Source organism: Marmota marmota, unplaced genomic scaffold (assembly GCF_001458135.2).
Source record: "Marmota marmota marmota unplaced genomic scaffold, marMar, whole genome shotgun sequence".
Taxonomy (NCBI): Eukaryota; Metazoa; Chordata; class Mammalia; order Rodentia; family Sciuridae; genus Marmota; species Marmota marmota.
The window spans coordinates 68,133,524-68,155,589 of record NW_025999900.1 but is presented as its reverse complement, the minus strand read 5'-3'; the positions used below and the strand labels follow the sequence as shown (position 1 = coordinate 68,155,589).

At 63.5% G+C, this 22,066-nt stretch overlaps 1 protein-coding gene and 1 long non-coding RNA gene across 6 annotated transcripts; one reads left to right on the top strand and one right to left on the bottom strand.

Moving 5' to 3' along the window:
- Nucleotides 1–6: 6 nt before the first annotated feature.
- On the top strand, nucleotides 7–16,127 carry LOC125615384. 3 transcript variants are annotated; one of them, XR_007346047.1, is made up of 4 exons: nucleotides 7–134; nucleotides 13,485–13,604; nucleotides 14,575–14,814; nucleotides 15,724–16,127. It is a non-coding gene; the product is annotated as an uncharacterized LOC125615384 (long non-coding RNA). The 3 variants fall into 3 exon arrangements; XR_007346049.1 differs by lacking the exon at nucleotides 7–134 and adding an exon at nucleotides 4,831–6,408 and having other exon boundaries at nucleotides 13,485–13,574; XR_007346048.1 differs by lacking the exon at nucleotides 7–134 and having other exon boundaries at nucleotides 12,335–13,574.
- On the bottom strand, nucleotides 4,063–21,727 carry Inf2 (inverted formin 2). Of its 3 annotated transcripts, XM_048799460.1 has the most exons (24): nucleotides 21,575–21,726; nucleotides 19,649–20,048; nucleotides 18,413–18,528; nucleotides 18,187–18,346; nucleotides 17,621–17,654; nucleotides 16,509–16,650; nucleotides 15,763–15,904; nucleotides 15,085–15,582; nucleotides 14,758–15,030; nucleotides 14,078–14,223; nucleotides 13,942–14,003; nucleotides 13,464–13,566; nucleotides 13,213–13,298; nucleotides 12,704–12,804; nucleotides 11,418–11,488; nucleotides 11,237–11,344; nucleotides 10,788–10,858; nucleotides 10,453–10,573; nucleotides 10,108–10,272; nucleotides 9,815–9,917; nucleotides 9,550–9,708; nucleotides 8,447–9,088; nucleotides 7,934–7,990; nucleotides 4,063–4,832 (listed from the first exon to the last, which is right to left on the bottom strand). In XM_048799460.1, exons 1-23 carry the CDS (start codon nucleotides 21,632–21,634, stop codon nucleotides 7,935–7,937), a joined length of 3,819 nt encoding a protein of 1,272 aa, XP_048655417.1. In that variant the 5' UTR covers nucleotides 21,635–21,726; the 3' UTR covers nucleotides 4,063–4,832; nucleotide 7,934. The 3 variants fall into 3 exon arrangements, with proteins under 3 accessions (XP_048655417.1, XP_015351799.1, XP_015351806.1); XM_015496313.2 differs by having other exon boundaries at nucleotides 14,758–15,582; nucleotides 21,575–21,727; XM_015496320.2 differs by lacking the exon at nucleotides 7,934–7,990 and having other exon boundaries at nucleotides 14,758–15,582; nucleotides 21,575–21,727.
- Nucleotides 21,728–22,066: the final 339 nt, after the last annotated feature.

Below are 22,066 nucleotides of genomic sequence, written 5' to 3'. Positions count from 1 at the left end.
GTGACCTGCGGCCCTGCGGCTGCAACTACCGCCCCTTGGTCGCCGCTGCCCGGGAGCGCGACGGGTGGTGGGTATGGCGGAGGCGCACCGACACACAGCAGTGGAAACCGGTGTCCCGCGCGCGACCCCCGCAGGTGAGCCTGTCCTGCCTGCAACCGGGATCGCTGTGCTTCGTCCCCGCCCCGCCGGACTTGCCGGGCCCAGGACTTCAGGGTTCGAAACTGCGGTGGTGGCTCTCCCCTACTGGGCGCGAGTGTGGTTTGCAACCGGGGCTGCGTCTTCGCGCGCACCCGGAGGGTCCTCTCTCCCTGCCTCACTTGCCCGCGGTAAACCCCGGAATCCTCGGACGGGCGCGCGCCCCCTAGCGGTCCTGGAGAGACGCGCATGGCGCCCTCTCTCAGGTCAGTGTCCTCCTCTATGCACTGTACCGGCCCTGGGCACTGTTAAGTTGGGTCTGGCTGTAGCGTGCAGGTGGGCTGCAGCACCCAGCCCTCAATAGCCAAATCTGGGGTAGAGGGACCACGCTGTCAGGGTCACCTGATGTGCATGCACCACGTCAAGGTAGGGCCTAGGTTTCCAAGAGCCTCCAGACCAGACCTCCCTCCTTTCCCAGAGGAGGGACTGAAGGCCCAGAGCGTTGGCCACGTTCTGCTGGCGCCTGTGCGCCCGGTTGGGTGCACTGCTCACACCCCTCAGGTGGACCTAGCTTGGAGGGCTAGCCTGTGACTGTAGGCCTGGAGGAGGCTAGCCCAGAGCTGGAGAGGGGGCCTTGAAAGGGCCCAGGCCTGGGAGACACTGTCTTCCTTCTCTCCCTGGGGGCTCCCTGTGCAAAAGGGCCCGAAGCTGACTGGCTCACTTGTGGATGTGGCTCACAGAGCTGCCAGGGCCCTTGGGCTCCTGAGGTGGCTCTCAGGTCCATGGTAAGGAGTCCAGGGTGACTGGACAGTGTCCATGAGGAAGGATGTGGACCCTTGGCTTGTCCCAGAATAGGAGAGTGCTGCAGCCCCTGCCCTCCCCCTCCTGTGGCCTCTTCACTCTCTTCTTCCCCCTCCCCCCTGGAGACCTAGCCCCGTCCCCTCAGCCTGTTCCAGCCACATAGTCTGCACCAGCTGCCCTTGCCCTGCTCCTGCTGGGGCAGGTCCCTCTGGACACTCCCTGTCCCTGGGTTGCTGTGGTGTGAGAATGCCTCCTGGGGTTGCAGCAGTCCGGGGGCCTGGAACTGGGAGACCACATTCCCAGGAGAGAGCTGCAGCCTTTCCACATAGACCGCATGACCTGGCCTTGCTCCAGGGCAGTGGTGAGGCAGGGCAGAGGGCCCCTCCAGGGAGGCAGAGCAGGCTGAGGTGCAGCTGGGGGTGCAGCAGACAGGAAGGACAGGGCCTTATCAGGGGAAACCGGGGTCGCGTGCCAGGGCTTCGTGTCCAGGAGAGAGGAATTGGGCCTGTGAATGCCCAATTTAAATGCACATCAGACAAAGGGTGCTTGCCCTTGTCCCACTGGGCACTAGCTCTCCTCACTGGGGAGACCCTGGGCTCAGGGTCAGTAGGTGTGAGTCAAGATTTGGAGGAACCAGGAGCCACCTTGATGGCCCTACCATGGGGGCTTAAACAGGCAGTTCAGGGCCAAGAGCTGGCCTGGGGCACTGATTCCCCCAGGCCTGAGACTATAAATAGCCATGGGCCCGAATGGGGGGGGCAGGGCTTTTCTAAAAACAGCCCTGTCCAGGCCCTACAGCTGAGGCCCAGACAGTCACATGGCCCTTCCCAAATTAGAACACCCCCCCCTGCAGCAGGCCTGTCACCACAGTGGGCACCACAGCAATCCCAAAGCCGGGGACTCCCAGCCTTGAAGCTGTGCACCTCAGACAAGTGGCCTCAACACCACATTGTGGGCCCAAGGGCCACCATGGAACGATGTCACAGATGGTGGCCAGGACACACACAGATGCTTGCACCTACGCAGCATCCACGAACCGGCTCTGTGGCAGGGACCCAGCTCCCGCTGGGTTGGTGTTCGCCCTGGTTGTAACCTGCTCAGCTGATGTGGGGGGAGGGCAGTGAGGACAGGGCCCTGGAGGCGCCTCACTGTGGGCCGCCTCCCCACCCCTGTAAGGAGGAGGGTGGGGGCCCCACAGGGCACACAGTCCAATACTTGGCACCTTTGGAAGTTTGTGGGGGACAGAGGGAGGGAGGAGTCGAGCTCTCTAAAAACTACAGCGCAAGAGGGAGTGGAAGACACAGCCGCTTCCCAAGACAGCTCGCCATTTCTTAAAAAGTGAAACCCAGCTGCTCTTCCCTGGGATGTACCCCCGAGCAGCAAAAACAGTCCACACAAGGACAGCGTGCCAAGCTGCGTCCTTCACAAAAGTGACGGATGGGTAGAGACCAGGCACGCGGTCTGGAGCCTGGAACAAGGCAGCCAGGGACTGCGACGTGCCCGCAACATGGCAGAGCGAACCTCGGAAACAGGCAACAGGCCAGCCACAGAAGGTCATGTCCAACCTCCCTCACACGAGTGTCCAGCAGAGGCAAACCCATGGGCACAGGAAGCCGGTGGGGCCTGCTCATGGGAACACTGGGCTCTCCGGAAGCACCCCAGGCCTGCTGGTGGTGGCTTCATGGTCCTGTAGACAGCCAGGGCTCACAGTGGGCACAGTTTGCAGGATGCAAGTCATGCCTGGCCCATGCTGTGGTCAGGGACTGCCCACCACCTGGGGGCCCTGTCTTGTGCCATGGGGGAGCAGGCAGGCCGGCTTTCCCACTTCCCCAGGGCCCCCAGGCCCTCACAGCTGCTCTGGAGTGAACACGTCAATGCACGTTTCCATGAAGCAGAGAGGGCTGCTGTTGGCCATCGAGGAGGACCCACCATGTGCCCTCAAGGAAAGCAGAAGTCTAGCACCAATCTCAAGGTAGTGGTGGCCTGCCCGTGTTGGACAGGCTCTCTGGACAGTGCCCAGGGAAGTCCTGGGAGAAACTGGCTAAACCCAGGTGGCTGGGCCAAGGGCAGATGGACAACAGCTGCTTTGAGAGGCAGGGAGGGCTGAGTCTGGCTCAGCAGGCTTCCAAGTGTGGGCCCGGGCAGTGGCTTGGGAGGCACCGTGCCTTGTTCCCTTCTGGGTGGGCGCGGCCCAGCTTGAAGGAGCCTTGCAACAGGGCACCCTGCCTGCCTCCCTTCACCAGGAGACCTGAGGGGCCTGGGTGCAGGTGCTCGGGCCCGATGGCTGCTCAAGTGTGCAGCTGGCTCTGCAGGCCCCGGCCCAGCAAACCTGACAACCGGGGCAGCCACAGCCAGGCCTGCTTGGTTTTATTGGGAATTGAACCCAGAGGCACTTTACCACTGAGCTACCTCCCCAACACCTTTTAGTTTTTATTTTGAGACAGGGTCTTGCTAGGTCGCTCAGGCTGGTCTCAAACATGCAGTCCTCCTGCCTTAGCCTCTTGAGTCACTGGGATTGTAGGTGTGGGCCACCATGGCTGGCTGCGGCACTGGTATATTTTTAAGCTGTAGATGGACACGATGTCTGTATTTTATTTATGTATTTTTATGTGGTGCTGAGGATCGAACCCAGTGCCTCACTGCTGTGGTCAGGAACTGCCCACCACAGTTATTTACATGTGCTAGGTAAGTGCTCTGACACTGACCAACAGCCCGGCCCCTAATTTTTAAAAAATTTAATCTAGAAGGTGTTTGCTTCAAACCCCTGCACCGTCTCAACCTGCCACCCCTCCCTCTGTCCCTCCGCCCACTCTCCACAGGAAGAGTGCTGAGGGGGTGCCTGCCCTCGGCCCCAAATTCCCTCTGGTATAAGTGGGCGAGGCACCTGAGGGAGGCTCCGGAGACGCAGCAGACTCCAGTCTGGACCAGGGAGAGCCCTGTCCCCCTCTGCTCCACCTCCTGCTCCCCTTTCCACAGGGCAGAGACCTTGCTCACCATCCCCTGCCCCGCCTGCTATCCCACCCACTCCTCCATCGGCCTGCCCCTCTCTTCCCTCCGCCATCCCCCCAGCTGTTGGGAAGGCACCGTAAGTACCCCTCCACCCAGCCCACGGCTCGGAACACATGGTCACAGCTGACCAGGCTTGGTTTTTATTGGTCAAGAGTCCCTGCTGGCCTCCAGCCTCCTCAGCACACACCTGGGGGTGGGAGGAGGCAGGGCCGGGCTGCCCCTCACAGGGCAGATACTGAGGAGACCCCAGCAGCTGCTGAGAGCCACCATGTGGCTGCGCAGGTGGACCCTCCCCATCCCTTGGGGCCAGCCCAGCGCAGGGTTGGCAGGCCTGGCTGTGTCCAGAGGCAGACCCCTCCCTACCGCCAGGGGCCAGAAACGGAGGGGACCTTGGCCTGCCCACAGCAGGGCCCGCCTCACCGTCCCCAAGCCAGCTGCCTCGGAACAGTAAGGCCTCAGGGGACAGCATTCCAGTTAAAAAGCAGCTGAGCAGTGGGAGGCTGGGCAGGGGCGCTGTGCCCACTACAGGGGCCCAGCTCCCGAGGGCCGTGGAGGCGATGCAGGCAGATGGGAGGAGCCCACTGTGGCACATGCAGGTGCAGGGCTGGGTGGTGGCTGAAGAGCAGACCACCAGGTGGGCGTGCAAGAGGCCCAGGGGGGGGAGGGCGGGCCCAGGGCATGGGTGCCTGCGGGGTTCCAGCCAGGATGACCCAGGGAGGCTTCCGGAGGCCCTGGCTGGGCAAGGCACGGAGGTTTGGTTCTCAGGGGCTCAGTCCCAGCCTGGCCCTGGAAAGCGTCATTCATTTCTAACATTACATCCAGCTGCCCGCTGCTGTGCCCAGGCTGCCCAGGACTCTCTCACTTGGCTTTGGGCTTGGGTCTGAGGCCTGTGGAAAGGAAGAGAAAATGACATCATAAGAAACTATCTTGCTGGGGACGACTCTGGGTGCCCTCTTCAGGGTCCTAGGCCCCTGCACTGCTCTACAACCATTGGCAGGACTGAGTTATGTATCCCAGGTCCACTCTGACCCCAGGGTCTTTCCCTGGGGCAGCAAAATTTATCCAGGTGGAAGGTACCTACATGATGTGAGCAGGAGGCACCTGTGGAGGGCCCATTTCCACAAGGCTTGGTGCCCTGAGCTGTATCCTCTGCTGAGATAGGACCACGTGGCTCAGCTCCCCCATGTCCACACTCACTGATCCTACCTGGAGCTCCCTCCATGCCTGCCCCTCCTGGCCCCTCTGCTGGACTCTGTCCTGCCTGTTGTCCATTGCATGCTGAGAGCCCCAGGGCTCAGTGGCCGCAGTCCCCTCAGCTGGATCGCCTCCCTGCTGACCCCACAGGTGCCCTGTCCCCAGCACCCTGGGCCCCTGTCTGTGGCCTTTACTCAGCTATCCCAAGAGCCCTCCTTTACTGCCACCCTGGTACAGGGTACAGGCAGTATCCTGGCCTCCCCAGGGGGACCTGGGTTTGAAAACCCAATGTTCAAAAGAGACAGTGAGCAGGAGCAAAGGTAAAATCACTCAGGGGGACTTCAGGACCCTCCCATCCCAGGGAACCAGACAGGAGGGCACTGCAGGCTGGGCCCAGAGTAGGGGTGCTCAGAGAACGGGGGGCTGCTGACCCAGAGGCACAGGAAAGGGCCGGGCTTGGTGGAGCACCCTGCACTGAAGACAGAGGCGGCAAAGGAAGGGGAGGAGACCTAGAAGAGACGATGGGCACCCTGCTGCAGGATGGCAAGGGGGGTGTGGCTCTGGTGGCACCCCAGCTGGAGCCTTGCATCCTGGGAAGTCTGTGGCCACCACCGCCTCAGCCACAAGTCAGCGTCACGTCAGCACAGAGCCCAGGCCCTCCCGGCGCCCTCTGCTAGGGTTCCTGTCCCCACCGGGGGAGGCCACCCAGACACACCAGAGCCACGGGATCTCCCAAAACATCAGAGGAGACAAGAGGCAGGACCTGCGGAGCGGAGGGCACTGAGTAGTGACTCCAAATACCCTGGCTCCGGACAGAACCTCGCCTCCAGAGACACCAGGCTCCCCCTCTGGGAGGTGCTGTGGGACACGGGCTGTGTCTGCCTGGCTGCTCTGGTGTCTGGGGTGCACCGTGGGCCTCCGTGCTTGGCAGATGTCACTGTGCTAGGGTTTGGAGTGAGGTGTCCCCCAAGGGTCCACGTGAGACAACACAGGAAGGTCAGAGGAGACACGACCGGGCTGCGGGAGCCTCAGCCAGAGAGTCAACCCCCTGGTGGGGTTAACTGAGTGGTGACTAAGTGGTGGCTGTGGCTGGGAGGTGGCCCTGGGCGTGGCCTTGGGTCTCTATTTTGTATCTGGAGAGAGGAGTCTCTGCCTCCTGGTCACGTGTCAGCTGCTTCCCTGGGCCACACTCTTCGGCCATGATGTCCTGCCTCATCTTGAGCCCCGAGGAGTGGGGCCTGCTGTCTCTGGTCTGACGCCTCTGAAACCGTGAGTCCCCAAATCAACTTCTCCTCCTCTATAGTTGTGCTGGTCGAGTCCCTTTAGTCACAGCAGCAAAAAAGCTGACTAACACACCCTGGGTGACGAGGGGCAGCCTCACGCCACCCACACTCTCCCATGGCCCTCCAGCCTGGCGGGGGGCAGCACAGGGCTGGCGAGGCTAGGCGTTGCCGTCTCTGCACTTCTGGGCACTATCGTCCTGATCTTGTCAATGTCCTGTCGGGGCCACATTTCCCCAGAGAGCTGGGACACTAGAAGGGCAGGACTTCTTCCTGGGGCCCCAGTCACCCAGGTGGTGGTTCTCTGGGGACGACAGAAGTGCAGCAGGTGCAGACTGAGCCAGGGTGGCACTGGACTGGGGCCACGTGTCACTGCCAGCCCTCCAAGCCCACAGACTACATGTTCCCACTGTCCCCTAGGCCAGGGCAGCGGCTGGGAGAAGAGCTGTGAGGACACAAGCTAGCTTCTGAGGGGAACTGGGTGACCTGAGAGCCCAGCTCAGAGAGTAGCCCCAGGCAGCAAAGGCTCGGGCCAAGCGTAGGTGGGCCGCGCAGCGAGGGCCGACTGACTGTAAAGAGAAGCACACCTTCTGGTCTCCACTGGTCTGGCCACCGCACAGCAGACCCCACCCAGAGCCTAAATCCCGAGCATCAGGCCTGGCCATGTGCAGCGTGGCCAGATGTGGCCACCCGAGCGGTGCTGTGGGTGCTGGGCCCCTCAGCTGAGCTCACGGAGTTCGTGGCTAGCCGGGCTCTCTGCCCTCCCTCAGACATGGGCCAGGCACCCGCGGGGGCCAGGCTGCTCTAGCTGCATCTCAGCCTCCTGGGCACATCCACTGCCCTGGCTGTCCTGTCCGTATGCGAGCCCTGGAGACCACTGACACACACTGCACCTAAACAGCCTGCAGTCTCAGGGACCTGGCCACAGCGCAGAGGGGGCCTGTCCACCCTTGTCCCTAGCAAGGACAGCATCTGCCCCTGGCACTATCCCGGTCTCCTTAGAGTCTCCCTGGGAGTGTGCTTGGCCAGCACCTGGGCCACAGCAGGACTGCAGTGGACCTGGGAGGCCCAGCCTTGGGTGCCGACTTGGAGTGAAGGTGTGGGCTCAGCAAAGCTGCACGTTAGCGGGCAGCAGTTAGGGCTTAGACGTGGGGTAGGAGCAACCTCAGCCTGTCCTGCTGGCCAGGAGATGAGGCCACCCCCAAAGACCTGGCACTGTGTCCACGGGGGCCCAGAGTCCTGAAGGGAGCCCGGCTTGGTGCTGTCCACCCACCCTCTCGAGGCCACGTGCCTGGGCCAGCTCTGAGGTTGCATCCTGTGCTAGCAGAGGAGGCGGCAGGAAAGCGAGGCTAGGCAGCCTGGCCCTCCCCGGCAGGGAGGGCGGGAAGGAGCCCGCCACCAAGGCCTGGGCATTTACGCCCAGGAGGCTGGAGGGAGGCCAGGGTTAGCATCCTGCAGGCTGAGGCCCAGCGCCCGCTGCCACCGTTAGTCCACAGGCGCCAGCGTGTACATACCTCACTGGACGGCACACAGTCTTTTTGTTACATTAGCGTCAGAACCAGGGGCAACTTCTGCTTTCAAATAAGAGAAACTACTCTCAGCACTTGTCACAGGGGAGAAGCCCTGAATGAGGCACCTGGGGGCCGCAGGACCAGGCCAGCCTCACCAACGTCCCCAGGACGATGTGCCACTGGGGCCCAGTGCCCCAGGACGATGTGCCACTGAGCCCAATGCATCTCATGCCAGTCCACCCTGCACAGCCTCTGGCTGCAGCCGCCCTGCCCCCAGGCCCTGTGGGAGTGGGAGTGGGGCAGGGACAGTGGGTCAGGGGAGCAGCAACCTGTCAGCGGAGGCCCCCATAGCTGCCCGCCTGTGTGCGGCTTGCTTCCCTGGGCGGTGCGCCCAGGACTATTCAACCCTCTCCAGGGTGGGGCTGCTGGCAGCAGGGAGAGGCCGGGGCCCGTGTGGGGCGCAGAGCTTGACCACAGGCCGGCAGCCCTATCTGCGCTGGCCTGGCCCCAAGTTACCTTCCTGGCTCCTTGAGGGACGCTTCTTCCTTCGCTTGCTTGTCCCCTTTGAGGCCCGGCCTCGGGACCTGGGGAGGGTGCCAGACCCCGAGGAGTCTGTCACTGCGTCCTCGGAGAAGGACTTGTCCAAGGATGTGTCCAGTGCAGACTCAGGGGCTGTGTCTTCCTCATCCTCGTCCCCACCAGGGCCTGTGGCAGGGAGGCCAGCACTTTGGCCCTGGATAGCTGTGTCCTCTGGTCCTTGGCCTGTGCCGTGTGCCTTGGCCTGGTGGACGCCCTGCAAGCCTCCAAGCTCCTCCAGGTCCTGGCTGGAACTCTCGGCCCCGGGGGGCTTGTCTCCAGAGAACTGGAGGGGCTTCAGGGCCTGGGTGTCTCCCAGAGTCACTGGCCAGGCCCCCTCGGGAGGCTGGGGATTCAGCGTGTCCTCGGGGGCCAGGAAGTCACTGGCATCCACGTACCAGGAGGAGCGCCTCTCCAAGGGCTGCGGACTGCCCTCCTCCCCAGGGGGCCCTGGGCTGGGAGTCACAGCATCCACAAGGTCCCAGCCCTGTGGCCTCCCAGCTGCAGCAGCATCAAGGCCCAGCTCAGGGGCAGGGTGGCTGGCATCCTCACGGGGGCTCTGTGCAGGGTCACTGGCGGCTGCTGTAGATGGAGGGACGCGTCAGTGAAGGGCCAGCCCAGCCCCTCCCTGGACAGCCCTCCTGACCCCCAGGCGCATCTGACTCCTTAAACTCCACTGTTTCAGGGGTCCCCATGTGTGGCTTCCCTCAGGCTGGACAGGGTCCTGCATCCTCACTCTGCCCACAACATGGACAATAGAGGGCACCCAAGGGGCCACATGAGCCACCCCTGTCCCCAGATCCTGAGGTGGCCACCTGGGAATGGGGGCCTCTCCCCGAGGCCTGTCTGTCCCACCACCTCAGGTCCTCGAGCCCCAGGGACGCAGTGGGCACCATCCCCCATGTCTCCTGGCTGCTCAGAGGCTGGACAGACGCACCCACCGGGGGCCGCCCCCTTGCCGCACGGTCAGAGCTGTCCCCTGCTGTCCCCTCCCTCCAGTGCCCCCAGGGAACCCAAAGAGAGGAGGAGGGCCAGGGTCTCACCTGGCACTGTGGCCCGCGGGAGTTCTGCTGAGGCCTTGCTGCCCACCTCGCTGTCCCCCCGGCCTCGGGCCGTCTTGCGCAGCCGGAAGCCCTTCCTGATGTCGGCCAGCAGGGCATCGATGACACACACCTCCTCCTGCCTCCCAGGGCCCTTCCTGACTGAGGAGCCAGAGACGGGCAGAGAGCTGCTCTCAGCCGCAGGAGAGGCTTGGGGCGGTGCTCTGGGGGGAGGCACCCCACCTGGCCCTGGCCCCCCAGGCCTCACCAGGCTTCCCATCCTCGCCCCGCGGCCTCCGTGCCTCCTCCTCTGCCAGCTGCTGCTTCCTCCTCTCTGCCTTTGCCACCTGCTCCTTCCTGTCCTTGTTCTCCTGTGCAGGCAGACAGGAGCCCCGTTGCCCAGCTCTCCAGCCCCCAGTCACCCTGTGAGCCTTCGGTGGGCATGTCCCCCTCCCTGGGCTGCAGGGGCACAAGGGAGAGGCCAGGCTGGCTCACGTGGCTGTACCCACCCACACCCCCTAGACTGAGGGGCAACTCTGCCTGGGGCCTTTCCTGGCTCACCTTCAGGGCACGGGTGAAGAGGTCCCGGAAGATCTTCATGGTGCTGAAGGTGTCCTCCAGGGACAGCTGCTGGGGGTCCTCACACAGGTAGTCGGCCAGCTCCAGCTTCTTCTGCTCGATGGTGTCAAACACCTTGTCCAAAGCCTGGGAGGCCGCGATGCTGTCCTGATGGCAGGGGCTTGGTCACCACCCAGGGCTCCCAAGCTGGGCCCAAGGGTAGGGTGGGAACCCCCTGCATCAGGAGGTGGCAGCCACAGCCTCCAGGCACAGGTAGTCAGCCCAGGACCAATGTGGGGGAGCCCACCCGGCAGCCTGGCTGCCAGCCCCAGGGCCCCTGCTGCTTGCCTGGAGGCGCTGGGCATACTGCTCCTGCACCTCAGGGTCAGAGGTGGACACCTTCCGCTCCGTCCCCAGAAGCTTCTTCAGGTTGGTGCTGGCTTCGGAGCGGATAACCTCCAGGTTGATTCTGAAAGGTGTCAAAGGGTTAGGCCTGGTCAGGGGATAGCTGAGATCCAGCCACACTGCGACCGTGGGGCCCTGCCCACACCCTACTGGGGCCTTAGGCTTCGTACACTCCAGGTGCCAGAGACCCAGCCCGCCGGTGCCTCGTGGTGGGGACCAGAGCTCAGGGCTGAGGTCTGGCCTGGGCTGCAGGGGTCGGGCTGGGGAGAGCTGCCTACCCTGCGGCCTGGGAGGGCTGTGCCAGGTCCTGGGGCAGCTGCAGGAGGTCAGGGTGGCTCTTTTCCACTTCCTGCAATGGGATGCATCTATGAGACCCTACTTTGGCCCCCCACGTACCTGGGGATGCCCCTGCCCCGGCTCAAACTCGGAGCAATGAGGCCCAGGAAGTCCTCAGCCCTGGGGCCCTCCTGGGTCCTCTGGACCCTTCCCTGTGGCCTGGCTATGATCTTGAGGAGGTGTGATTTGCCTTGGGGCTGCCTCACTCCCAACAGGGGTGGGTGTCCTGGGGCGGGATGGAGGACCGTCATGGCACGGGGACTGCAGGAGGGAGGCGTGCTGGGGAGGGGCCGTGGCGTGGCTCCAGCAGGCTGGAGGGAGTCCTGGGGAGGCTGGGGTGGGGGCTTGGGCAGAGGGCACACTCCAGCCTGCCCGTCCTGCTGGGGCCCACCTCCAGCACGTGGTGCAATAGCGTCACCCGGTTCTGCTGCGACTTGGTCTCTGTGAGCTTCAGCAAGGTGCTCATCTTGAAGCCATCAGCGTCCCCGGTGTGGCTGCCCTGGGAGGGACCGGGAGTGAGTCTCCCTGTCACTCCGGGGCCTAGAGGGCGGAGGGGCAGGTCCCTGACTTACATAGTTGAGGAAGTTCCCGATTTTCAGGATCAGTTGGCAGAAGACAGGCAGCCGGTGACTGGTGAGCAGGCCTGCGGGCGGGCAGGGCTGAAGGCGGGCACAGAGGCCCCAGGGCCCAGGTGCCCTGGTGTGGGGTCTGTTCCTCCCTCCCCACCCTCAAGCCCCTTGCCCCAACTCAGCCCAACATGGGAGAGAACACGGGGCAGGGGCTCAGTGGGCATGAGCCCTTCATTACCAAGCTCAGAGGCTCTGGGGCGGAGGTCTTCTGGACCCTCACAACCCCTGGGACAGATGACCACCACCTGTTCTTCCACTAGGGCCACCAGAGTACTGGGAGGAACCTTCTGGAACCCTCAATGCCCTCGTTCTCAGCTAAGCACCCCTCTGGGCAGCAGGGAGCCCTCCTGGCTCAGTGGCTGAGATGGGAGGGGACGTCCACTGCGCCTTGGTCATCGGGTCCCACCTGTGTCCCTGTTCTGTGGTTTGGCAGACCCCTGCCCATTCCTCACAGGTGGCAGTCTGCATGTGCACCTGTGTCTGCGTGTGTGTCTGACAGGTGTGTGCATGTGCGTGTGTGGTGTGTGTATGTTTCTGAGGTGTGCGTGTGTGTCTCACATATGTGTGCATGTGTGTGTCTGACAGGTGCATGAGTGTGTGTATGTGTGTCTGAGGTGTGTGTGTGGGTCTGACAGGCGTGTGCGTGTGTATGTGTCTGAGGTGTGTGTGTCTCACACGTGTGTGTCTGACAGGTGCATGTGTGTGTATGTGTGTCTGTGGGTCTGACAGGTGTGTGTGTGTGGTATGCATCTGAGGTGTGTGCGTGTGTGTGTCTGACAGGCGTGTGCCTGTGCGTGTGTGCGGTGTGTGTATGTGTCTGAGGTGTGTGTGTGTATGTGTCTGAGGTGTGTGCGTATGTCTCACACGTGTGTCCATGTGTGTGTCTGACAGGTGCATGTGTGTGTGTATGTGTGGGTCTGACAGGTGTGTGCATGTATGTGTATGTGTCTGAGGTGTGTGTGTGTGTGTGTGTGCGCGCGTGTCTGAAAGGTATGTGCACGCATTAGTCTGCCCTCGCTTGTGCCTGTGTGTGCAGGACACTGCGTGCGCATGTGTGTCTGATGCATTTGTGTCTCTGGCGGGGGCAGCAGTGGAGACAAGGTGGTCTCTGGTGAGGTGGGGGTGGGCACCCCATGGGCCCTCTGTAGCTACCACAACTCGGCCTAGAGCAGGAGCCCCCGTCCCCTCCTGCTGGTAGGCCTGTCCCCAGGCTCCCCAGCCCCACTCACTCTCACAGGCGGCGAGCACCAGCTGGGCCTTGGGTCGCACCATGTCCAGCACAATGGCCGTGCCCTCACACAGCAGCATGCACTCCAACCGCAGCTGGTAGCTGTCCGGGCAGAGCAGGGGTCAGGGCTGGGGGCTCCCAAAGCCTGCCTGACTCTGCAGTGTAGGGGCTCTAAGAGTCCACTGGGCACAGAGTTGGTGGGCAGGGCAGAGGAGGGGTCCCACAGCCTGGACCCTTCCACATGCTCTTTAGGGTCTGCCCCAGGATGAGGTGGGCCCAGGCAGGGGCCTAGGGAAAGACCCCATTCCCCTAGAGCCAGGGCAGCCTGGGCTGGAGAGGCCTTCTCAGGAAGTCCCTGGTCTTCTTGGGAGCCCCAGAGCCCCCTCTTTGAGGGAATGGGTGGGGGATGTGGGGCAGGAGCGATGTTGGCAGCCAGACAGCTGTCCAGGGCCCCTCTGCTCCAGGGCCCCTCTGCCCTCTCCCTCCCTGGGTTCTGGGCAGGCTACTCACCAAGGAATGTCCAGCAGGAGGACGTAGAACTGGTCGGCGTTGGCCAGCTTGGCTCGCTCCTCTGTGAATGTCCTCAGGTTTTCGATCTGCCAGAGGAGACCACATGTGGGCCGGTGTGCACGCCAGCCCTCCTCCTCAGGAAGGCCTCCGGGGCTGCTCCCAGCCTACACCACCTGCAGCTGTACCGCCTGGGGTGGAGAGGTGCTGGGACCCTCCCTGCTGCCTGCTTGGGGGCCAGGGTCCCAGCTCACCTCGTGCTTCTCTGGAAGTAGTTTCAGGAGCTGTTTGAGAACCTCCACGTCAAACTTGGTGGTGTCCCCAGCCCGGATCATGGCGGTGACCTCCTCGTTGGAGCTGAAGTGGTGAGGGGAGGGGGTCACGTGACGATGAGGGTAGGGTCCAACGGCTCACTCCCTGTCAGTCTCCCCCTTCCAGAGGGCTGCTTAGGAGACGGGGTGGGTGGACACAGCTCAGGGTCACCCAGTGAGCTCCTGCAGGGGCCAGTGCCTGAGCTGCAGCATGGAAGAACCTGGGCTGGGAGGGGGACCATGTGACTGACTGGCCACAGCTTGTCCATAACCTGGGGGGAAGTCCTGGATGCTCTGGGCCTTTTTCCTCAAGAGCCAGGACTGGCGGCCTCTAGGGTCTCCTGCCCTGGGGAAGGAGCATGCACTGCCCCAGAGTAGCCCGCAGAGGGCGCTGCCGGCCGGGCTGGCCGGAGAGGCTCACCACTTAAACTGCTTCAGGAAGATGTTGAGGTTCAGGCTCTTCTTGGAGTCAAGAAAAGTGACCTGGAAAACCGCCACATGAATGGGTCCCAGGGGGTGACATGGGGGGACCCTGATGATCCTTGCCCCATGCCTACCTCCTTGGGCTCCTTCCTGGCTGGGGCAGCTGTGGGCTCCTTGGGCTTGGCCACGGGGAAGGAGAAGAGCCGCTCAATGCTGGAGAAGTCAGGCTCCACCGCGTCTGTGCCAGGGCTGCTGAGTGTCGCCCACATGGAGTTGCGCTCTGCAGGCGAGGGGCAGGAGAGGGGCACCACCATCAAGCTCACACCCCCTCCCAGGTCTGGGGGGCCAGGGCCAGGTGGGCCAGGCCTCTGAGGGCTGTCAAGGGTACCTTGCCTGGACGCCGTCCTAGGCCAAGCATACAGCAGGCGTTTAATAAGTGCCTGGCAAAGGACGACCCCTGGCTGCTATTCTACTCTGTGCATGTATGTGGACATGCACTCATGTATCCACATGGTAGGTGACCTGCCCTGTCTGGCCTTGGCTTTCTCTGAGCATCAGCACCCCAGGACCCAGGGTGCCAGGCACAGGGTTGGGCAGGGGCTGTAGTATCAGAGATGCACATTGCCCACAGGACCAGAGGGACCTCAAAGGAAGCCTCTGCCCTGCTCCGGCCCTGCCCGACACCAAACCACATGAAACTGAGCCCGAGCAGGACCCAGGCTGCCCTGGCCATGCAAGAGTGGGCAAATGCAGGTGCACCACCCCTCCCCAGCACCTCTCGTGTGGCACCAGCCTTCGGGCTCTGCAGCCTCACCTCGGGCCACGTTGGACGGAAGTTTCTGCCAGTTCAGTTTCTTCATGCGCAGTGTGGGTGGGTTCACCCTGCGGTGGCTGGGGACCCAGGCCGAGCCCAGGCTGTGGTCCACGTGGGCCACAATGAGCTCTTCCACGCCACCCGCAGGCAGGGTTGGAGGTGGAGGGGGGCCCCAGCCCCCTCCAGGCGGTGGGGGGGGGAGTGGAGGAGGTGGTGGGGGCAAGATCCCGCAGGAGCCAGGCAGGGGAGGTGGCAGAGGGGGTGCTGGGGGAGACATGGCCCCCAGGCCTGGCAAGGGAGGTGGGGGTGGGGGCAGTACTGGGGGAGGCGTGGTCCCCAGGTCTGGCAAGGGAGGTGGAGGGGGTACTGGGGAAGGAGTGGTCCCCAGGTCAGGCAAAGGAGGTGGGGGTGGAGGGGGTGCTGGGGGAGGAGACATGGATCCTAGGCCTGGCAATGGAGGTGGAGGGGGTACTGGGGGAGACACAGCTTCCAGGCTTGGCAGGGAAGGTGGGGGTGAAAGGGGCCCAGGGCTGGAACTGGGGAGGGGCAGTGCGGGTGGGGGTGGGGGGTGTGCTGGCTGCTGGGGGGCTGTCTCCCCACTGGGACTCTGGAGGCCAACTGGGTGCTGGTGGGCAGGAGCTGCGGCCTGCTGCTGACCCTCCATGCCAGCCATGGGAGCAGTAGTGTTTGGGGGGGACCTGTCCCTTGGACTCTGGCCTAGGTTGGCCTGGATGCTCTTGTGGGCCTTGTCCAGGGAGGTGGGTCGGGGCCTCCCTCTGCTGAACAGCAGACGCTCAGCCACCTCCTCCAGGGTGCACTCCTGGGCTGCAGCAGGGGAGATGTCCAGGGTTAAGAGAGAGGGCTGGGGACAGAGACAGAAGGAGGCCACCTCCCTCAGACAAGAGGATGGGTTAGGGGTCAGGGTGGGCCTCCCCACCTGGTCTAAGACCTGCTTCTTCCCACCAGGTTGACCCCTCTGCCTGCCTGGCTCACCCCGCTGCTCACCATCACTGGCCAGGAGCACGGCCCGGTTCACCAGGCTCTCCAGGGCCTCCCAGAGCAGCTGTCCTGAGCGGCTCGTGGGCTCCAGGTGCAGGAGGCCTTGTAGCACTGACAGCAGCTGGGCTGACACCGGAGAGCAGCTCACCTGAGCGGGGCAGGCCGACAAAGGGCAGGTCAGTGGCAGTGCCCTCCTCTGTCTGTCTGCCAAGGGCGTCCGTCCCCACTGACCCCTTCACATAGCTGAAGGCCTGGTGACGAGCAACTCAGAGACAGGGTTCTTGGTGTTACTGGTGACTCTGGGGACTGTTTGGTGCATTATGGGATATTAAATGGCATCCATGGTTTTCACCCATTTGATGCCAGGAGCATGCCCTGCCTAGTAGTGACCAAACAAAAATGTCTCCGATGTTTCTGGGTGGTGCAGAGTCAGTGAGCTAGAGGGAGGGCCTGGGTGCTCTCAAACTCAGTCTCCTAGACTCTCAACTGGCCCTGTAGTTCCCTAAAGTCCTCTGACAGTGACCAGCGAGCCGGGGCCCAGGATGGCATGGTCAACTCAGGGCAACTCAGGGCAGCCCTGGCCCTTGGAACCGATCCTTCTGGATCTTGCAGCCCCAACCCTATTCCCAGGCTGCCTGCTCTGGGCTCTGCCTCACCTCTGCGCCCTCATCCCTTGCTGCCCCCTGGAGTGTGACCCTCGTTCTGCTGCCCAGGTCACAGGAGGGTCTGACCCATGCGCAGCCCAAACACACCTTGTGGAACAGGGATGCAAAGACTTCTTGGTGGCTGTTCATGTTGAGGCCATTGCACACACGCTGCAGCTCCTCCTCGTCCTCTGCCTTGGCCTCCTCAAAGGCCTCCAGCTGGATCAGCAGGTCAGCGTCCTCCAGGTCTCTGGGGCAGGAGGGACCGGGGCCAGCTGACCTGCTGCTCCCATCAGCCCTGCTTCCCCAGGAACGCGAGACAGGGTGGCCCAGGGCCCCGCTGCACATCTGTTCCTGCTCTGCTGACCCAAGGACACTGAGCAAGTCTCCTGGACATCCCTGTGTCTGACATGTGGCCACGGCAGCCAGGGGTAGCAGGTTGAGAGGTGGGCTCAGGTTTGAGCCTCGCCACCTGCTGGGCTGCCCACCTGGGCATCTCCACACCCCTCATAAACGAAGCTCACGTTCTCCTGAGGGCTAAGTGCAGGGTAGAGCCAGGACTTCCTCCGGAGGATGGGAGGGTGTGGTCAAGAGCACACCTGAGGCAGGTCCACCAGGCCTACCTGGGAGCAGGGGGCGGGGCTTCTGGCCCCAGCAGGAGGGCCTGAGTGTTCATTGGGCTCAGGCATTGCCAGTCAGCTCAGCCTGGCCAATGAGCAAAGCCCTCAGCAGGCAAGGCCAGCCCCTACCCCCACCCCCAAATTGGCCTGCCATCCACTCAGCAGACCTTTGCCCAAGGCTAGCTTGACAGAACCAGGCCCTGCTGAGTCCCTCAGGCTGGCTTCCCGGGTGGGAGTCCACCCTAAGTATAGTCCTGAGGTTGAGATGGGGGTTCTTGGCCAGGTGGGTCTGGCAGGGTAGGATTCCGAGTCAGCAACTAGAACACACTTGATTCAGAGGAGGGATGAAAGGCTGCCAGCGTGACTCCTGGGGATCCCTGGGCTCGGTCTGAACCACCCGAACGTCTCGCACTGTGTCTGGCTACTCAAGCACCGGGTGCCAGCCTGAGACCCGGCCTCGGGGCAGGCCACTGGGACTTCTCCTGGAAGCTACCTCTGCCATCTAAGGTCTGTTAGGGCCAGGCTAGGACACCAGGGAAGGTGGGCTCGGTCTGGGGAGCAGAGGGGTGGCCAGCAGGACCAGCCACAGCAGGGACTCACCGCAGTCGGGTCAGAATGTCCAGGAGCTGCAGCCCTGGAAAGGGATTTGGGGGGGGGGGTCAGAGGGTTCAGAGGCTGCCTCTGTCCCCCGGGTCTCCTGCCTCGTATCTGAGTCTTTTACCATCACTGCCTATTCACCCCACTGCACACGTCACCCGGCTCACAGGACATCAGGGTCCTGAGGCTCCAGAGGTGGGTAACATGTTGGCTACACCATGGTACTCCTTCAGTGGTCACTGCCAGAGTGGGCAGGACTGCAATTAGGGACCAGACTACCCTTCTCCTTCTGCTGCCCAACCAGCCTCTAAACGGAGACGGATGTCCAGTTCTGAGGCCTGTGGCCACTAAAGGCACAGTGGTGGCAGGAGACTCCCCTACCCTGGAACAGTGCCCTTGCCCAGCTCCTGGGGGTTGGGGCAGGTCTTGCTGTAATCCCACCTCCCCAAGGGGTGGCCCGGGCTGGGCTGGCCCAGGGGACTCTTGGGAAGAACTGCCAGGTGCCTGGCTAGGAGGAGGGCAGTCAGGAGCCCTGGGCAGCAGAGGGTACCAGGCTGGGTGGCAGTTACCGATGAACTCGCTCCGCAGCTGGGTGCGGGTACGGAGGTCCTCGGGGCCAAGGATGACAGCGTTGACCACGCTGAGCAGGGTGACCACGTAGGGCACATTGTCACTGTCAGAGAGCTCGTTCATGATGACACTGAAGCGGTACTGCTGGCTGCACACCGTCTGCAGGGAGGGTGGGGTCAGTGTGCTCTGGGGCGGTCCTGCGCCCAGCCACAGCCCGGCACTCACCTTGTAGTGGTCCAGGGCATCCAGGGTCAGTGCGTGGCCCTCGGGCGAGTAGATGCACAGGGCGGCCAGCAGCTCAAACACCTGCTTCTTGACCATCACATTGGATGTGTCCAGGGCTGCAGATGGGGGTGTCTCATGGGTCCCCTATCCACCCTCCCTGGCCAGCCTTGCTCAGGGCACTGCCTGCCAGGGGGAATTCCCTCCAGGCCTGGCACATAGACACCAGGGGGCGCTGTGTGCTCACCCATGCCCACAGTAGGTGCTGGCACAGGGCCCTGCCTGCCAAGCTGAGCCTGCCTCCCAGACCACCTGGAGGAAGGGGAAGGTGACCCCAGCACTCCCAGGGTCAGATGAGGCTGGACTAGGATGGCCCCTGCCGCTGGCTCTGGGCTGTTTTCCCCGAGCTCAGTACCAGCTGCGTTCCCAGCCGACAGCCTGATGTCTCTTCCCCTGAACCTCTGCCTTCCACCCCATCTCCCGAGCTGGGAAAGCTCCGGAGGGGTCTCTCCTCCGTCCTGCTGAGAACAGTCCACAGGGCTTGACAGGGGCTAGCCGGGCCCAGCCTAGAAGGGGCGGAGGTTGGTGTGGGCCTACGTTGGACAAGCGATGGGTGGCCTCTGGCTTCCTCACCACACAGGCCCCAGCTGTCCCCACTGTCCCTGGAGCCTGAGTGCCACCCTGGAGCAGCACAGCTGGGGGACAGAGGACACAGAGACTGCCATGTGTCTCACAGAGGCCGCCATGAACTCTGGCCACAGCCTGCGGAGACCCCCTGGGGCCAGAACATAAAGCCCTTGGGGCCACAAGGCAGGAAGCAGTAGGCACAAGAGGCCAAGGCCAGGGTCTGCCTGCCAGGAAGGACAAGCCCTCTAGGGGCAGGAGGGGGGACAGCAGGGTGGAGAGCTGTGGAGGGTGCTGAGCGGTGGACAGCAATAGCAGGAGTGGGCCAGACACGGGGCTGCGATGGCTAAGGTCCAAGGGCTTGGAGCCAGGTGGAGCACATGTGGGGGCCACTCAGGTGGACATTGTGAGAACCAGGGCCTGAAGCCAGGGGTGGAGCCAGCACAGGGCTGATGGAGTCACAGGGCGGAGGGAGAACGGGGACAACCCCGCGCGAGTGGTGGAGGGAGAGAGGCGGCCTGCAGGCCCAACTTCCTACTGCCCCAGGGCCCCAGGCCTGCCCTGTGCTTGGCAGCCAGGGGCTGCGCCCACGTCACCTGGGCAGGACTGGCTCACCCTGGGACAGCTGGCGCACGTAGCCCTGGTTGCTGAGGATGTACTCGATGCCCTGCTGCGAGTTCATGACGGCACGCACGCAGCTGACGCAGGTGAGCTGCAGCAGGGCGTCCGCGATGCGAGCCACGCCACGGCCCGACAGCCGGGCCAGCGCCTCCAGCAGCAGGTCCAGGCCGCTCTGCTCCAGGAACTGCACCATCCAGCCGCCATCGCTGCTCTCCAGGCGCTTGCGCAGGCCTGAGTAGTTGACCACGGAGGGCATCTGGAGCAGCCGGATGCAGAGCTCAGGGTCGGCACTCTCCAGGTTGGCCTCCGTGGGGTCCGAGTCCTGCGGCCCCAGCTTCTCCTTCAGCGCTGCCCACTTGCGCTGTGCTCCCTCCTTCACCGACATCTTGCCAAACTGCAGGGTCCAAGAGGGATAGGGCCGTCAGCTCAGCCAGAGGGGAGGCCAGGGCCCAGCTGTCACCATGGCATGGGGATGCCACTTTCCGCTGCCTCAGTTTCCCCTCATGCTTCCAGCTCCAGCCCTGCGGAGCTGGGAAGGCCTCAGCGAGGGCTCCCCTGGGCCTGCACAGGCAGCGAGTCCCCCGTTCCCACGAGGACCTGAGGCTCAGAGCAGGGTCAGAGGACCTGCCGTCCCTGCAGAACTTGGATCCTGATGGGCTGCAGTGGCCACGCTGGCTGGAACAGCACTGGGCAGTGGCATTGACACAACAAAGCGCCCTCTTCTTTCTGGGTGCTTCCCAGGCCGCCCACAGCTTTGGCAGCAGGGCTGGTAGGAGGGGCGGGTCACGGGGCTCCAGTGGCCCCCAGCGGGCAGCAGCCCCGCCAGGCCAGTCTCCCCAGGCCTGGCTGCCTCTGGTGGGTGGAGGGCGCACCAGTGAGGAGCGGACGCTGGGCACATGGGGTGCACCTGGTCAGGGGCGACACGCTGACTGCAGCCCAGACCTGTCCCCAAAGCAGAACACCCTGCTCTCACCTCCACCCACCCCTGGCCCTGCCTGGGTCCAGCTGGCTGTGATGCCGTCCCCACCGTAGTCCCCAGAGACTGGCCTCAAAGGTCAGGGGCATCCCAGGCCCTCATGCAACCATGTATGGCTGGATCTTATATTTAGCCCCTGAGAACCAGAGTGTGGTGCAGGGAGTGGGAGGCAGGGTTTGGTGGAACACGGCCCCAGGGCTTCAGACCCCTCCAAAGTCCCAGGCTCTCCCCGCACCCTCCACCTGAGCCCAGCTGTCCCCACTCCCATGGCAGGCATTTACACTGGACAGGTTTGGGTGGGGAAAACAAGGCAGCCCCTGGGAGGCAGGGTCACATGCCCACGGCCCCACACCTGGTGACCCTGGAGTCTGCTAAATGTCCAGTGCAGCCTCGCATCAAGTACTCCCTCACCCAGGAAACTAGAGGGGAGACCCCAGGCCAGAAGGACCACCCAGGAGACCGTGGCCACACTGGAGGAGTAAGCCGAGGGAGGCTCTGGGTCCCAGTGCCTGCCCTCACCCTGGGGCCCTGCTGGGCTTTGCCCTGGTGAGCATCTTGGAGCACTCAGCCTGCCTAGTCCCTATCTCTTGCTTATCCACCTGCCCTGCAGGGCCCATGGGCCCCCTCTGGCGGGAACCTGGTGTGGACAAGAGGGCTGTCTTATGCATGTGGACCCAGCACGGGCCATCAGCAGGCCTCCGCTCAGTCATTCTTATCAAAGCCTCAGTTTCCTCATCTGTGTCTTGGACATCGGCTGGCTGGAGCATCCTAGGGGGCTGTGGGTGTGGACACCCCTGGCCTACAGGCAGTGAGGGGGCCGTCTGGGTGGATACCAGCCCCCACGGCTCCTCAATCTAGGTCCTATGCTGGGCCTCAGAGTGGGGAGCCGGCGCCCTCCCACCCGCCTGGCCCTCAGGCCGTCCTCCCTCCGTCTGTCCACTTACCCAAATGCGCAAAACCTTGCGGCTGCCTCTGCCCACCCATTCCTGTCTCAGGCTTCTCATCACCGTAGACCCCTAAGCTGCAGGATCCCCTCTTCAGGTGGCCTCGGCCCTCGGCCCTCCGGGGCAGCCTCAGGTTCCCAGATCCCTCTGGGTGGCGAGGTTGCCAGGGCTCCAGAGCCAGGAGGAGCAAGACTGCCGGCCTCTGCACATCTCCCTCCACCCTGAGGAGGCTCCCAGAACTGACCCTCCCTTCCCACCCATCCTCTGCTCCATTGGCCAGAGCTGCCGTCCCCTTGGCACAGACTGGGTGGGACAGAGTGTGAACCCTCCCAGGCCAGGCCTCTGACATCCAGGGTGCCTTCTCCAGCCAGTAGCCCCAGGAGCCCTTGGTGCAGGGGAACTTGATCTTTCAGAGATAGCAGTCACCTAGAACTGACCCACCAGGCTCCAGGCTGTCAGACCAAAGGTCAGGGTGCTCGGGATCCTCCCGGC